The sequence below is a fragment of the Phoca vitulina genome, unplaced genomic scaffold (genome assembly GCF_004348235.1).
Source record: "Phoca vitulina isolate PV1807 unplaced genomic scaffold, GSC_HSeal_1.0 scaffold27, whole genome shotgun sequence".
Taxonomy (NCBI): domain Eukaryota; kingdom Metazoa; phylum Chordata; class Mammalia; order Carnivora; family Phocidae; genus Phoca; species Phoca vitulina.
In genome coordinates this window covers 2,453,058-2,467,626 of record NW_022589730.1, presented here as the reverse complement: position 1 = coordinate 2,467,626, position 14,569 = coordinate 2,453,058, and the positions used below count along the sequence as shown (strand labels likewise).

Sequence of the window (14,569 nt, the reverse complement as noted above, 5' to 3'; positions counted from 1 at the left end):
GGGCGGCCCACACCCGCACCAGCCGGGAGCGGACCAACACACCAGGGGCCGTCCACAAGAAGGCGCGGAGCGCAGCCCCTCGCCCCCACTTGGACAGACCTTAAAGGCACCGTGCTAAGTGAGAGGAACCGGTGACAAAGGCCACAAGTATCACGTCAGCAAAGCCACAGACAGAGGATTTGTGGTTTCGGGGGCTGGACGCGGCAGGGAGGACGGGGAGCTGCCCGCGGCAGTTGCTTTCCCTGGGGTGACAACAAGGTTCTAAATTAGATTAGAGTGGACCTGGCACAACTCCATGAATATACTAAAAGCATTAATTTGCCCGATTAAAGCCGGTGAACTTTACGGTATGTAAATTATATCTCCATAAATCTGCTGAAAATGAAAGCAATTAAGGAGGTCTCCATTTTACGGTGGTATCGCTTCAATATAACTTTTCAACAAACAGCAAAGAAATCAGAAGACAAAAGGGCATATGCTCAGATTTTCAAGGCAATTGAAAGAAGTTAAAACATGTTGAGAATTTAATTCCGAATGCCAGCAAATTAGCTGGTGATTACGTATCTACCAGAACATCTCGGGTGTCATGCAATGAAATCATTAGATCTATTATTTGTCAGAAGATTCTGTGCAAAAATTATAATCACAGGACTACTGAAAACAACTAAAAAGCTAGAACTCTAATAATTAATTTTCTAAAATGCGACCACCAAACAGTGCCAGCAAGAAGGATGCTGTCGGTTTGAGAATTAAAGATCTAAGTGTAGCAGGCGTCTCTTCTGGCTTCTCTGCTTTGGACCCCTCTGTCTCCACTTGGAAACATGCTCCTTCCACTGAAAATCCCCTTTGCAGGGACTGGCGCACTCAACAAGCAGCGGGTGAGAAGTGGCCCTCTAGGCTCCCCCGTTAGGTGGGGTTGGTCTTCCAGCTGTTAGAGTGCTGTGTGCTCCTGCCTCCGGAGCATTCCGGGGATGACCTGCTGGTGGGGAAAAGGCAGCAGCATGTTGCAGCGAACGTGTTTATGACCTCCAGCTGAGGGGGCTGCAGTGGAACAAAAAGGGGCCCGATGACCGGAGGAGGCGGGGAGGCAGGACAAGCCAGTGTCCTCATGCCGAGACCACCGTGTTACTGACTTCCTTCCCCCAAATCGCTGCCCCGCAGGTATGACAGTCTGCATCTTACAGGTGCCCGTAGTGAGGCCCAAGGAGGTCAAGGCGGAAAACACCCACTTATTAAGCGAGAGTCAGGATTTGAAGCTGGTTGAAAAGCAATGTCCAGGAGTGTCCACTGTCTGGTCCACGGCTGTCCCCCTGCACTCACACAAGATGCAGAATGGAGAGCATCCTAGTCTGGTCCCCGTTCAAACCCGAAGGAAGAAAACACTGGTCTATTTTCTGTCTTTGAAGTTCCTGCAAGTGTAGGCTCCGAGTATGGGAGGTAGCTCCAGTGGGGCCTGGAAATTATGCCAGATGGTTTGAAAGGAGCATTTTGCCCGTTTGAGGATGTCGGAGCTCAGATTTGTTCGCCTTCAGGAAACGGTCACTGCTGTTGTCCAGTCCCGCCTCTGCACCCCGTTACTTCTGGTCCCATGCAGATGTCACTGCGGAACATCCGACCACCTTCGCCTCCCCGGGGGATGCCCACTCCCGTAGCCACAGAAACAAGTACTGTTTTGGGTTTTGCTGAGTGTGGATGTTGTCACTGCTGATGTCCTAAACAGGGTAACTGCAGCAACGACAAAACCCACGTGTTCTCATTGAGCAATTCTACCCACATTCTTGTCCTCTCTTGCCTTGGAGAAGCTACATCTCCCAGAGCCCTACTGCCCCACGGAAGCAGCGTTTCCAGGCTTGTGAACGGCTGCTTCATCGGGGGACAGCTGGCAAAGAACACTTCTCTCCTGGCTCGAGAACCTTGCTGAAGAGAGAAGCAGTGGCAAAAATAAAGACTCGAAAACTCACATTTTTGAAAATAAACTAGGGTTCTGAAGCACAAAAATAGCATTCTACTTATATTTTGAATGTCAACGTACATACTTTCCCCTTTATAAGCTTTGCCGGAGCCGACAGCCAGCTACTGGGCCCTTCCCCGCACACTCCATGACTGGACCCCAGCTGAACCCACTGCTCAGTGAAGGGTCTGTGTGGGTGGCTTAGAAATTCCCACCTTTGAAGAATTTATGCCACGTTTGTACAGTATTTCAGAGAGATAGCTCCTTGAGTGAGTCGAAGTGCTGCTGATCGTCCCAGGCATCTAAACTTTAAGGACCATTTACTGGAAGCCAAGGAGCGTGTGCGTAAGACATGACTGTGTTCCTAACGTCTGAGCCCTTGGCATCCGCCCCCCGACGTACAGGGCAGTCTATGGTTCCCCGATTTTCTCTTTGTTCTCACGCTTCCCCCCATCACCCCGGCCGGCTCCTCACCCCCACATGATCGCAGATATTCATTTCTCTCGTTCAATTTTGATGAAAATGAGGAAGAATGACTTGGGGGACCGAGCAGCACCCCTGCACAATGAAGCGCATTCCTACGTAGGGGAGAAGCCGAGACCAGAACCTGCCGTGCAGGAGAGAAACGCGGGGCTGGGGGGCGGGGGCGCCCACGTCCTGCAGGGTGAACGTCCTGCTCTCCTTTCCCAGCCCGCGGTGCCGGGACAATAATACCGCGCTCCGCTCCGCAGGCCCTCAGGGCCCCGGCATCCGGATCGCACTGAAATACGGAAGCGCTTCAGTCTTCCGTCCGGGCCCACGGGGGCCTGAAGCAAAGCTCAGAAGACCTCCAGCACGCTCCAGCACGCGGCCGAGCGGGGCTCGCTCTTCGTGTACGGAGCCGCCAGGTCCCCCGGCCTGCCCGCCGTGCCCGCACACAGACCGACCGACCTCCGCCCATGGCCTCTGAACCAGCTGGGGGTGGCTCAGGGGAGCCCTGCCCTCCCTCCCTCCGTGCGTGAGTGTGAGCACGTGTGAGTGTGTCGTGCACGTGGGAAGGAGGGTGCGCATCAAATTCCACGCCACTGTGGTTGGGGCTGCATCCGCTTCCAGAAAGAAGGACAAAGCTTGTCCTAAGATCCCCCCGAGGTCACACAGCATTCGGGGATCCCTGCTGCGTTCAGCTCACGCAGGCGTCCCGTGGCCGTTTCTCCACCTGCGGCGGCCATGCTCTGACACAGCGCTGTAACACCTGCTCACGTCTTCGGCTCTTACAGCTCCCGGGAAAAAGAAATTGAACATTAAGATGTGATTTTTTGAAGTAATTTAAGTTAAAAAAACTTTCAGCTAGAGGCATGGGTAAGACCCCTTGGTGTTGGAGAGACAGGGAGAAAGGCGGAGCGTCTTCCTATGTACACTTTATATACTTCGGAAAGTCCTGAAATGAGATGGTCTGAATGCACCAGGTCCATCTAACAATACCTTCCAGTCAGGATGTGCCTAAATTACCTGGACTTCACTTGCTGGCGAAGAACACGCCCACTCTAACGGCCTCCGACCTCCCGGCACCCCGCCGCGTTCATCACCTCGAGGAGCGGCCCGCCTGCCACCAGCATCACTGGTACAGGAGGTCACCTGCCAGACAGACGGGGGACGGCTTCTCTGGATCTGGGAGTGTCCGAGGAGGCTTGGGGGGCCCAGCAGTGACACTCCACTCGGAGCAGGAAGCCTGGGCTGAACAAGGACCTCCTTTCACGTGACCCTTTAGTGGCTGCGAGCCAGGGAGCTGCGGGACGGGCAGCGAGGACTGAGGACCACTAACAGCCCTCCTGGCACATCACACATCGCAGCTCCAAGGAGAAAACCGGGCAGAACGCAACTGCAAAGTGGGACTCAGTCACGGCCGTGGTGTGGACAGGAGCGGGGTCGGTCGGCGTGACGGGTAGGGACAGCTGTGGGTCTGGCAGGATTTGGCCGGCAGCGCTGCTAAACCCAGAGCATAGTGTGCTGTTTTATTTTCCTTTCTAAACACGTCATTTCTTCAGTTTAAAAAATATGGACAGTAACGCCCTTGGTGGAGGTGAGGAAGTGGGGAGGCTCACCCCATACGGACTCATGGCAGAGACACGCAGCCCTTCCCTCAGCGGGAGAGGCGGACGAGAGGGTGATGGAGAGGTGTGCATGCGCGCCGCTCTGCCCGCCGGCGGGTCCCGTCCTCGGGCCCCAGGCCCCTGGACGTGTTTGCAGGGGTGGAGGCTTCGGGAGGGGACGGTCCACCGCCGCCCTGCAGCTCCGGGGTTCACTCTGCAAGTTCAGGCTGCGGGTGAGGCCGAGTGGGAAACGGTACCTTTTACTGACGGGAGCCAAGCATGCTCGTTCATCAGGCGCACAGCCGCAGGTCAGAGGAAGCGGTCCGCGGAGAGGGGCCAGGAGGGTCATGCGTCCCCGGGCCTCAAGCTGGGGCCCATTGCCGGCCACTGGCCGAAACCCATCACAGCTGCTATTTGTAAGGTCTGTGTTCCCCCTTTGTTCTGGAAGTCCGTCAGTCGTCCTATTGTGGCCTGGATGGCCTCAAGTGACTCCTAGCCGCCCATTTTATGGTGCAGGCCAGGCCCAGTGGGCTAAGAGCGCCGGGGGCCCACCGTCTGGCCTCTGAGCCTCCGGACGCCCAGCGAGTTCCCTCGTGGGGCGAGCCTCCGCCGGACCCGGAGCCGCCTTCCGGCACACGCTCAGCCACCGCACGTGCCTGCGCCCCCCGACCCCCGGCCCCCCTCCCGGCGCAGCACGTGCCCCCACCTGACCTCCCCTGCAGACCGCACGGGGAGGTGCTGGGAACGGTGTGTGCCTCCCTCAGCTCTAGGATGTGAACGACGGCACCCTCCGCTCCTGAAGGTAGAAGGCTGTTAAGAAGCCGCCAACTGGCCCTGCGGTGACGGGCCGGCGAGGCCTCGGGGAGCGGAGAGGCCGGCAGGGCCTGCCGTGAGGGCAAGGACGTGCCCAGCGCGGCGCCCCGCACCCCTGTCGCTGCGGCCCCGCCCTCCTCGCAGTCAGTGGGGGCGCCCGTCTCCGCACGACGCACCAGAGGCGGGACCGAGCTCCTTCACCCGGAGCCGCCACTCCCCACCGGGGTTGCGTGGCCCAGGGTTTCCCCGTTATGGGGAATTTATATGGAAAAACTACAAACCCTATCTACGGACAGACCGTTTTTATGAAAACGCTGGAATGAAGGTAGTCTTAGCAATTCCTAATTTCAAAGAACAAAAGCAACCTGCAGTTTCAGAGATATTTTGCCGGTGGGAAGAACACTTACCCACACGGGCCTGTGTACACACATGCACACGCACCCATGGGCACGCGTGAGCACACGCACACACAGGTTCTGATGCACGATGCTCATGCACATCCCTCGCTCGGCAGCGGCCCCGAGGCTGAGCTCCTCAGCAGTAAACAGCTCAGGTTTAGGACGAGTAGTCTGGGTGGCACTGTTCTCAGAATACAGCGGTTTGCAAGTCTGCCTTAGAGGGAGGAGCGGGCAGGGCAGCAGGGTGAGTGGGTCCCTCGGATCACTGCGTTGTCACCAAATGCTCCACAAGGAGACAGTCGGCCACGTGGAGCTCCCCTTCCACGGGTGCCAGGGAGACAGACAACACGCAGTGTGCGGTGAGCCAAACCCCTGGCCGCGGGAGGCAGCGTCTCCCCATCCTGGCTCCCCTCCTCTTGGCCAGACAGGGCCGTGAGATAGGCCTGTGTGCTGGGGTCGCGGTACCACTTCTGGCCCAGGGAGCCTAAGTGGAAGTGATGGACGCTGTCTCCCTGCAAGATATGCCCCCTCTGGCTGCCCCCTGCCACCCCAGCGGCAGCGGCCTGGGTCTCCGGGTCACTGCTGGGGCTCAGCTGCCCGACCCTGCTGGGCTCTGACATGGGTAGAGCCCCACATCGAGCTCTGAGATTCTGGTGTTTGTTTGGTAGGCTGGCAAGCCCACCCGTCCTAATGCAGCTCTCTGCTTAGTAGCCGGTCAGAGGAGACATCCCTGAGAAGGAGACATTTGGGCCCAGACGGGAAGGGGTAGGGGCTTGCCGCCCAGATGTCTGGGGAAGAGTGTTCCAGAGGGAGGGCACAGCCCGTGCAAAGGCCCCGTGGTCCAAGGGTGGGTGAGGGAGGAAGGGGAGTGTAGGAGGTGCAGTCGGAGGCCCCCGGAGCCCCCAGGGGCCCAGACTGTGGCAAGGGCGGCGGGGCTCTGGGCAGGGAGGGGTGCGTGCTCTTCGAAGAGGCGGGCGTGAGGGCGGGGGTCCAGACGGAAGCAGGGGCCAGGTGGGGCTCCTGGAATCATCCAGGTGAGTGCCGATGGTGGACCACGGTGGCCGTAGGTCGGTGGGTGAGTGCCTATTCCAGGAGCTAGACAAGCTTGCGAGGGTCCCGCGACGTTAGAGACCAGCGCTGCTCGCAGAGGAGCACCAACACCCCTCCCTGCTGCCCACGTGGCAGAGGACAGAGGCTCCGGGTCCTGCCGATCGCGTCAGTTGTCCCTGGGCACCAGCCATTATCGTCTCTCCCTTACCCTCCTCAGATGATGTGTCTGCAAAACGGGCCTCAGAGCCGAAGATTCGGGGAAAACAGCACGCGACATCCGCACGTCTAACATTCAAATACTACACATGTAATTAAATATCATGTACGTGTGCAGACTATTCGAGGCGGGATGGGTGTCGCTGGGGAGGCCAGACATTCGGGGACAGGCGCCCCCGCTGCAGACCGTGGGTGGCCGTGCACGCGGCCCCTGCCGCCTCCCTGATAAGCTCCGCCCGGGGCAACTTCTCCTGAAGCCGTGCATTCCTCACAACGGCCGAGGTCAGCTGTTAGGACCCCCACGGGCACGGGACACCGGAGGCTGCATGTCTTGCCAGAGGTCTGGAGTCCATACGCCGAGTTACTCGCTGTAACTAGAGGCCGGGACGTTCGTCCAGCAGCTCGTAGCGGAGGCTGCCACACAGTCACATAGAACCAGACGTCCCACGGCCCCGGGCAGCCACGCTCACCGCAGGGGCCCTCAGGCACGGGCCCCCACCCGCCGGGAGCAGCTGTCGGCTAGACATAAGCAAGCTCCCAGAATGCAGAGAGGGGCGCCCCCCAGGGGCTGCCTGGGAACTACAACGAGGCCACGCAAACCCTCGCAGGTGTGTGTGGGTTTGAAAGATACAAAGTACCATTCATAGTCCGGCAAGTGCACAGAATAACATGTCTCCTGTTGTGTCGCTGTTTTAACATCTGTCAACCACAGAAACGAAAGCTGCTTCTGTTCTCCAAGGGCCCCCGGGGATAAGCGGATGTGTCCTGGGGCGCTCAGGGCAGGGCCAAGAGCAGGAGCTTGTCCCTGTGGCCTGTGGGCCTCTCCTGGCCTGCAGACGCTCATCTCTACGATGGGAGTCAGACCAGATGACGTCGAGCGTTCCTTCAAGTTCTCAGCGGGTGGCTGTGACTCTGTGATTTATATCTGCCCCAAAGACACGCTCAAGATTGGTTCTGTCGCTCGCCTAGATACGGGTAACAGGCTCAGGCAGCAATCCACCATCATTAGCAATAAATTAAAGCCAGCCTCCACGATTCTCAAGAGCAGGCTGCCGATAACCATTCTTGGAGGGCGCTTGGAGGGACAGTTAACGAGGGGTCCACAGGAAAGCACAGGGTGGATTCCTGGCCTTCAGTTATTACTGAGTTGAGATAGAATTTTGTATCATCATGACGGTTTCTTACTAGTTTTGTAGCTTAGTCCAGTAATCAGGGTTGATCAAATACAAATATTACTAAAAAGATCTCATGGATGGGTCTTGGAAACAAAAAAAGGAATGATTTTTTTTCAATGCTGTGTGAAACTTCTCAGGGGATATATCTGTCTGTGGGAGAGAGTATTTTCCAGATGTAGTAGAGCATGACCCCCAGCTGCACACGTTCTGACAGGTCCTCCCCATCCAGAGGGGCGTCCCCCACAGTCCCTGGAGGAGGGGAGTGCACGAGCCATGCAGGACACCGCCAAGGCGAGGCCAAAAGCGGGACACGTGCCTCAAACAGAGCGCCGAGGTGTGAGGAAACTCATTATCCAGTTATTACACTTCGCCTATGAAACTCATCAGCACAGCTACCACGAAAGTACCCTGTAGTTGTTGACTACCACGCGATCATCTGTGATACAAACTGAAACAGGAGAAAAGTTCTCACAACTGGCTAAACACAGCTGGGCTTCCTTTGAGGAACGCACGCAGGCCCCCTTCTGTCGGTCCCCGCGGGGGACAGGGGCGCCCTACAGGTGCACGTTTGTGAGCTTGCTCGTTCACTCTGGGGGTTCTCTTATCTCCCCTGCTTACCTGGGAGGGAACCAAGACACAAGAAGATGCGTGCACAGGCAGAAATGACAGCTAACGTCGTGCAGCTGCATTACCTCCCACGTAAAATGAGAAATAAATGGACTGGGTCTCGTCTTCCTGGGGCAGGTTCAATGCGGTGTTCAACTACTAGCAGGTGCCATATGGTTCACATGCGTGCTCTTACTTGACTCGACCTTGACTTTATGTTTTCTATATTTTATTGTTTGTGTGTTTTCTTACTGTGAGCTAACTCAAACTTTGTGAAATAAAGACACACATATACACACGTATTTATACTTAATAGATCATCCTTGTATAAACTTCAGTGTTTCCAATATGAGTATTTTCTTGCTGAACACTAAACATAGATAATTCTATCTCCATTATTTGAGCACTGAGCTGGTGAAGGTTTTCCCCGTGATGCTCCATAGGAGTCTGTCCCTACGTGCAGTGCGTCCCTCGCTTAGCCATGGGCGCCGTTACGCACCGAGGCAGGGCGACAATGTTCTCACGACCCTGGGATCCTGCAAAGCTGTGCTCGAGCTCACCTGATGTGCTGGGTACTCATCCCTTTTGCTCTGACTTTGGAGATGTGGGTCTGGTCTGGAAGGAGCCACACTTGTCTGGAAAGAGCAGGGGTGCCCTCTTTTGGGGGATTTCACTGCTTTGTCACTATAATTTAGGCAGACCCCAGGCTTCTGCTCACCTCGGCTGCCTCACCTGCCCTGGTTTTATGGCTAGTGGACTCTGGAGGGAGGGGTGGGGATGACTGTTCTGCATTCCTTGCTGACTGCTTTTCAAATGACGAAGATCGTGTACAACATATGTGTGGATGCACGGTGCAAAAAAAAAAAAAAAAAGCTCAATAACTAGCCGACCACAAAATAACCTGGTTCCCCAAAGCTCAGACAACATGTGGTTCTCTAGGCTACCGTGTTTTCTTCCTCTTTGGGTAACCAGGCAAACAGTCCTAAGTACAACCACACACTGTCAGAAAAAGCATGACAGGAAGAGATTTAGAACTGTGCATTTCTAATGAGTGATTCGCTTAGATCAAGAACAATCCTTCACTGGGATTTTCCCATGAAATGAAAAAGTAAATACAAGTCCTCAGTGCGCTGCTAAGTACATGATCGGTTCCAGCCTTCACGGAGGTACGGGGGACCCTGGTTGGTGGTAGCTGTGAGCTCTGTGATTCTGAGCAAGAAGCGTGTGAGCCAGCAGCTCGGGGCACCTGCCGTAGTCTGCCCCTGGCTGTGACCTCTCTGAGCCCCTCTAATTCTGTCCCTAAGCCAGGACTCCAACCAGCTGAAGGACAACGGTCTTTCCTGACATTCACAGAGACCTTGAGGACTAGATCCTGCAGAAATGTGTCAGGTAGAGGACAAGGGCCATTCGTCTGACATGCGGACAACATGATTACCAGGAGCTTGAAGATTATCGCTACATGGGTGCCGATGACTCAGGGTTCATAGAACATCAAGAAAGCATGGGGTTTTTTTATGGTACTCAGGGAACTTCTGTCTAGTCAGGAAAAGTGGGAGGCAGCTGCTGATTTCATTTGGAGTGACATTTGTACAACATTCCATAATTTAAAAAGAATGCTCAGATATACTTTCCAAGATTATGCAGTCAAGATTGACAGCCAAGATCTGCTTAGCTTCTTTTTCCCTCGTCACTCTGCCCCTTTAGACCGGGGTTTCTCTGGATTCCAGGAAAGCATCAGGGGTGGGAGATTATCGTAAATTCAAAAGCAGATGCGCGGCAGCTCTGCAGGAACTCCCGGTCTGTATTAGTCAGGCCTGCTGAGGCCAGAACCACGGGAGCTGTGAGGCCCCCCGGGCCGCCCTCACTCAAGGTCAGATGCCGTCAGATGGCACGCTCCTCACACCTCCCCTCTGCTGTGACTCAGCCTGGACCCGGGGCCAGCTGCCCGTGTCGTGAAGGCGATGATTAGGGCTTGTTTCCTGACCACGTGAGGGCTGTGCGCCCCAGCACCGTGTGAGCGTGCCCAGTGCTCCAGCCCGGGGAAGTCGCGGTAAACTACCCAGGCAGCACCTGCTGCGCCGCTATTCTTCCCACCAGAAGACAAATCTAAGTTTGTGCCAGGATGGATTTGGTGCATGGCCAATTGTACAAGCTCAGTCTCCATCCAGGCTGAGCATCTACGTGCGAGAGCTGGCGAGGCTGCCTTCGAAAGAGCTTCAGAAGCCACACCACGCTTCTGCCGACTGAAGGAAACACGTGTCGTAGACTTCTCCCGAGTTACACGTATCTACGTCACAAGTGCGTATGCACACGTGTGATGTGTGCGCGTCCAAAAGGAACAGGATGACGGATACTGTTGTGAACTATCCTGAAAGCACGTAACCAGGGGAATAATGAGAAAGATGATATTTGCTTTAAAAAATAAGTAAGCTTAGCCAAAATCCTTCTAAAAGGTACTCTTGTCATATAGGAAACCGAAAATCGGACATTTTTATTCTGTCGTTTTCTTTTATGTGTTTAATATACATATGGAGTTGGAATATGGGAGCAGAGAGGTAGTCCAGAGAAACCTTTATTTTAGAGGTTCGCAGATGGATTTATTCTCGAAATCATCGATGCTCAGATGCGTCGCTCAATTCAAATCTGCAGAGTGCCTTCCCTCTGCATTCAGAACGCCTGCGGCAGCGCCTACCCTCGGTGCTGGTCTCTTCTCCCCTCTGGTACCTCTGCCCCTGAGGAATGGGGGCCCCGCTACGGGGAGGCAGCAGACGATGCTCCGGCAAACCCCTCCCCACCCAGTTCCCAGGAAAATCAGCCTGCAGCAGGTGTAACCCGGCGAGTGCCGATTCCTACTCGCACTGACCCCACTGGTTTCCATTAAACTGATCTGCATTGTTTTCAGTCTCTGCACCTCTGGGTTATGCTGATTTTCATGACAGTTTAAGATACTGAGACAGTGGGCAGCAGTACTTCTGTCATTACGGGTGTTTACTCGGACGGAATCACAGAAACAGAAGGGAGTTTTGAAAAAGAGCAAGCAAATCAGGAACAAGACATTGGGGTGGCTTTTCCTGCCAGAGAAGCGAAAGTACTAAGAAACCCGTTCTGTAAGTAAGCCGCGGCCGGGCCCGGGAGCGCGGTGAGGAGGCCTGTCTGCCGTGAGCATCATAACCTGCAGGCACACGACACCGTCCAAGGGACACTCACTTCAGTAGCCAGAAAACTGCTCCCTTTCCCTCTGACATGCCAGTGAGCCCTCAGGGTCTGGGCACGCTTCATGCTACCCCATCGTTCCCACGTCTCTGGGAATTCTTGGAGGAGAGAACAGAGCAGGGCACGCGGACAGATCTTCGTCGCGTGATGGCAAGTCATCGTGGGCAAGTCACATCACATAGTGATGGCAAGTCATTGTGGGCAAGTCACAGAGCATCGGGTCACATGGGAAAGGTGATCTTTTTAATGTTAAAATCAAATGAGAACTCGTTCATTCATTCTCTTCGGGGGGCGCAGAAACGCAGGGAAGTTGTGTATGTCAGCGGGCTCCACAAAAAAGTAAACTTTTATAGAAAACGGTTATTTTTGAACACCTCCTGAGTCATTCTTTGTGGTTGAAATATCTGGGCTTTGGGACAGTCCCACTTCCCTGTTAGTTCTGTTTCAGAGGCGTCATTAGGTTTTCCCCCCACAATGGTCAAATACGTAAGCAGAGAACTGTCGCACGGCAGGGCTGCGCCTGGCAAGTCTCTGGAGCCCGCACGCAGGACGGCACAGAGCACAAGAACAAGAACGAGACGGGGCAGCTGCCGCCGGCCACCTGTGTGGTCACGTCGGGGAGGACGGACGGCGGGAGGCTGACCAAGGGGACTCAGCCCACATTCCTACCGCCTCTGCATTTTCAGTACTGAGAACAGATTCATAGATTACTCATGTGATTAAAAACTTAAAACCTTCCCCAAATGCGTGTATCTGTGCACGTGGGGCCCCGTCCTCTAGTTTCCCGGTCACATACCGAACACCTCGCTGTCCTCCGAGGCCTCCTGGGAGAGCCGGCGGACGTCCCTCTTCTTGTCAGGCTCTCCCGCGCTGGCTTCTCCGTCCTGGAAACAAAACAGAACAAGACCCCCTCTTAACATGCAGTGCTTGCTTTATCAACGAGATGGTTGTAATACGTTTTTCTTCTTATAAATTTTGCAGCAAATAATCACATTCCCCTGCTCATCGTCCAGCTGTGAGAGTCTCTCGGTTCAGGGTGGGTTTACTGCAGAGGATTCTGAATTCCCGCCTCTTTTTTCTGCCTGGGCTCGAAAGCATTCTCTTGTGCCAGTGGATATATTTTCATTCAAAAGAAACCGAGTAGCACCTGGGATAAAACACGTCAGCTAATCATCATGCATGTGTTCCGGGAGCATGCCCGCCCGCCCTGTCCCTGTTTGGGCTGCAGGTGGATGGATGCACGGGAAGGAGCTGACACCGAACCTGCCTTCCTTGAATTCCAACCTTGGCCGCCTGGAAGCCAGGCAGGGCAGCCCTGGTACGAGAACGGGCCCTTTCGGGGGCAGAAATCGATGCCGATGTCCACGCGGTGCCCCAAGTCCACAGAGGAGGGGTTGGGTGCCATGTGCTGGGCTGGGCTGCCCCCTGGCCTCCCCCTGCTCTCTGATGGAGCCCTACCAGCAGCACCAGGGTGCACATTCCTTTTAAGTTTAAATTTTAAGGGCATAGAGTAGATATGGTTTAGTTTCTTCCTATTTGTTTAATCAATTTTACCTCATTAGCGTGACGGGGAATGCAACTGCAAAAGGCCCACCCGAAAGCGTAAAGGCCTGCCTGCAGCCCTCCCTCGGCATCCCCGCGCCCCTCGGCGTGTCCGCACCGGCCCAGCACCCCCGTGAGGCCTCGCTCCGCACACTGCTCTGCGTCTTGCTTTGGTCTGGTAACCAGGAGCCCTGGTGGTGGCTTCACGTGGCCCACACAGCGCCATCCGACGTGCCGTCATGGCCAGAGCGCGCGCCCCGCACCTCAGTTACTCCCACGAGCGCCACCAGGCTCCTGTCCCTGACCATCGACCTGGTTTGTGTTTTCCTCCATTATGACCAGCACCGTGAGAGCTCCCGGGCCACACGCACAAGGGGACATTCCCAGACGCTGCCCCGGGAGGCCTGCCGCTCCCCGCAGCCTCTCTCTGGCCTGCATCCTTCTCTGCAGCACTTCTTCCAGGCCTCCCTCGTCCCCTGAGTCTCCAGCTAGGACCAAGCGGTAGGTATTCTTCCCGCCGCGCACTCTTCTTCTGAAGAGCAGGGCAGGCCGTTGCTAAAGCTGTGCGTTTTGGGGCAGACCAGTTGGGAGTATGCTCTGGCTTGGCTCTTATTTATTAGCTGTGTGACCTTGGTTAAGGTCAAGTCACTTAACCTCGCTGTGCTTCAGTTTCTTTTTCTATAAAAGAGAGGAAATACTGATACCGCATGGTTGCATGTTGTGGTTGTAACAAGGGTTAAGAAAGTTAGTATCTGTAAGTGCTTTGAACATACTTGGCACATAGGAACTGTTCTAGGAGTGTCTGTTAAATAAAAATGGAAACTCTGGGAACAAAGGTGACCATCCTCCCTTCTGCTGCCTTGGCGTTGGCACCCAGCTGCCGAGATTCTCCCCTGGCTTTGTCCCTGAGCCTTGTCTTACAGTGGGCGTGTTCGACCTGCCCCGCTTCCCTGCTCCCCTCCTCGAGGGACTCCCCTCCCTTGCTCTGGGAGGTCTCTGGGAGGCTCGAGAGTGGGCACATGGCCCCAAGGTCCAGTACCATCTGTGCAGAAGCTCTTGGGGACCAGCACTATGCTCCCCCTGGGCCAGGGGGGCCAGCACGCCTCAGGGCGGGGGTGCAGGGAGAGAGAGGCCCTTTGTGAAACCAGTGGGCATCCCCCTGAGCCAGGACGTCCGGTCTCTGTACTCGCCCCCTTCCTGCCAGGTCTTGGGGCTTTGGGTGGGGTTTGCCACTTGCAACAAAAACCATCTTGACTAATAGGAGTCTTCTCGTGAGGAAGCCATAAAGTATTATCCCATCAATGGAAGGTCTGACTCAGACCGAGACGGGTTCCCAGGTAGGGACAAGCACGTGCGGGCAGCCCGCAGGTGGGAGAGAAGGCGAGGCCCAGGCGGCGGGGCCCTCGGTGGCCTTGGGGAGGCAGAGGCCGGCCCTCCAGACCCACAGCAGCAGGTGTCCTGCTCCCCATCCCCATCCCCCAGGCCCCTCCGGAAGCCTCCACACCAAACAAGTGTGGGTCTCCAGTCCACCACTGG

At 55.6% G+C, this 14,569-nt stretch overlaps 1 protein-coding gene across 2 annotated transcripts in view; it reads right to left on the bottom strand.

Moving 5' to 3' along the window:
* MBP (myelin basic protein) overlaps nt 1-14,569 on the bottom strand; it is a 111,186-nt gene that overhangs the window by 54,195 nt on the left and 42,422 nt on the right. For both annotated transcript variants that reach the window (XM_032422891.1, XM_032422893.1), the window contains one exon: nt 12,288-12,375. In XM_032422891.1, coding sequence (XP_032278782.1) covers nt 12,288-12,375 — 88 coding nt within the window. The remainder of the gene's footprint in view (nt 1-12,287; nt 12,376-14,569) is intronic.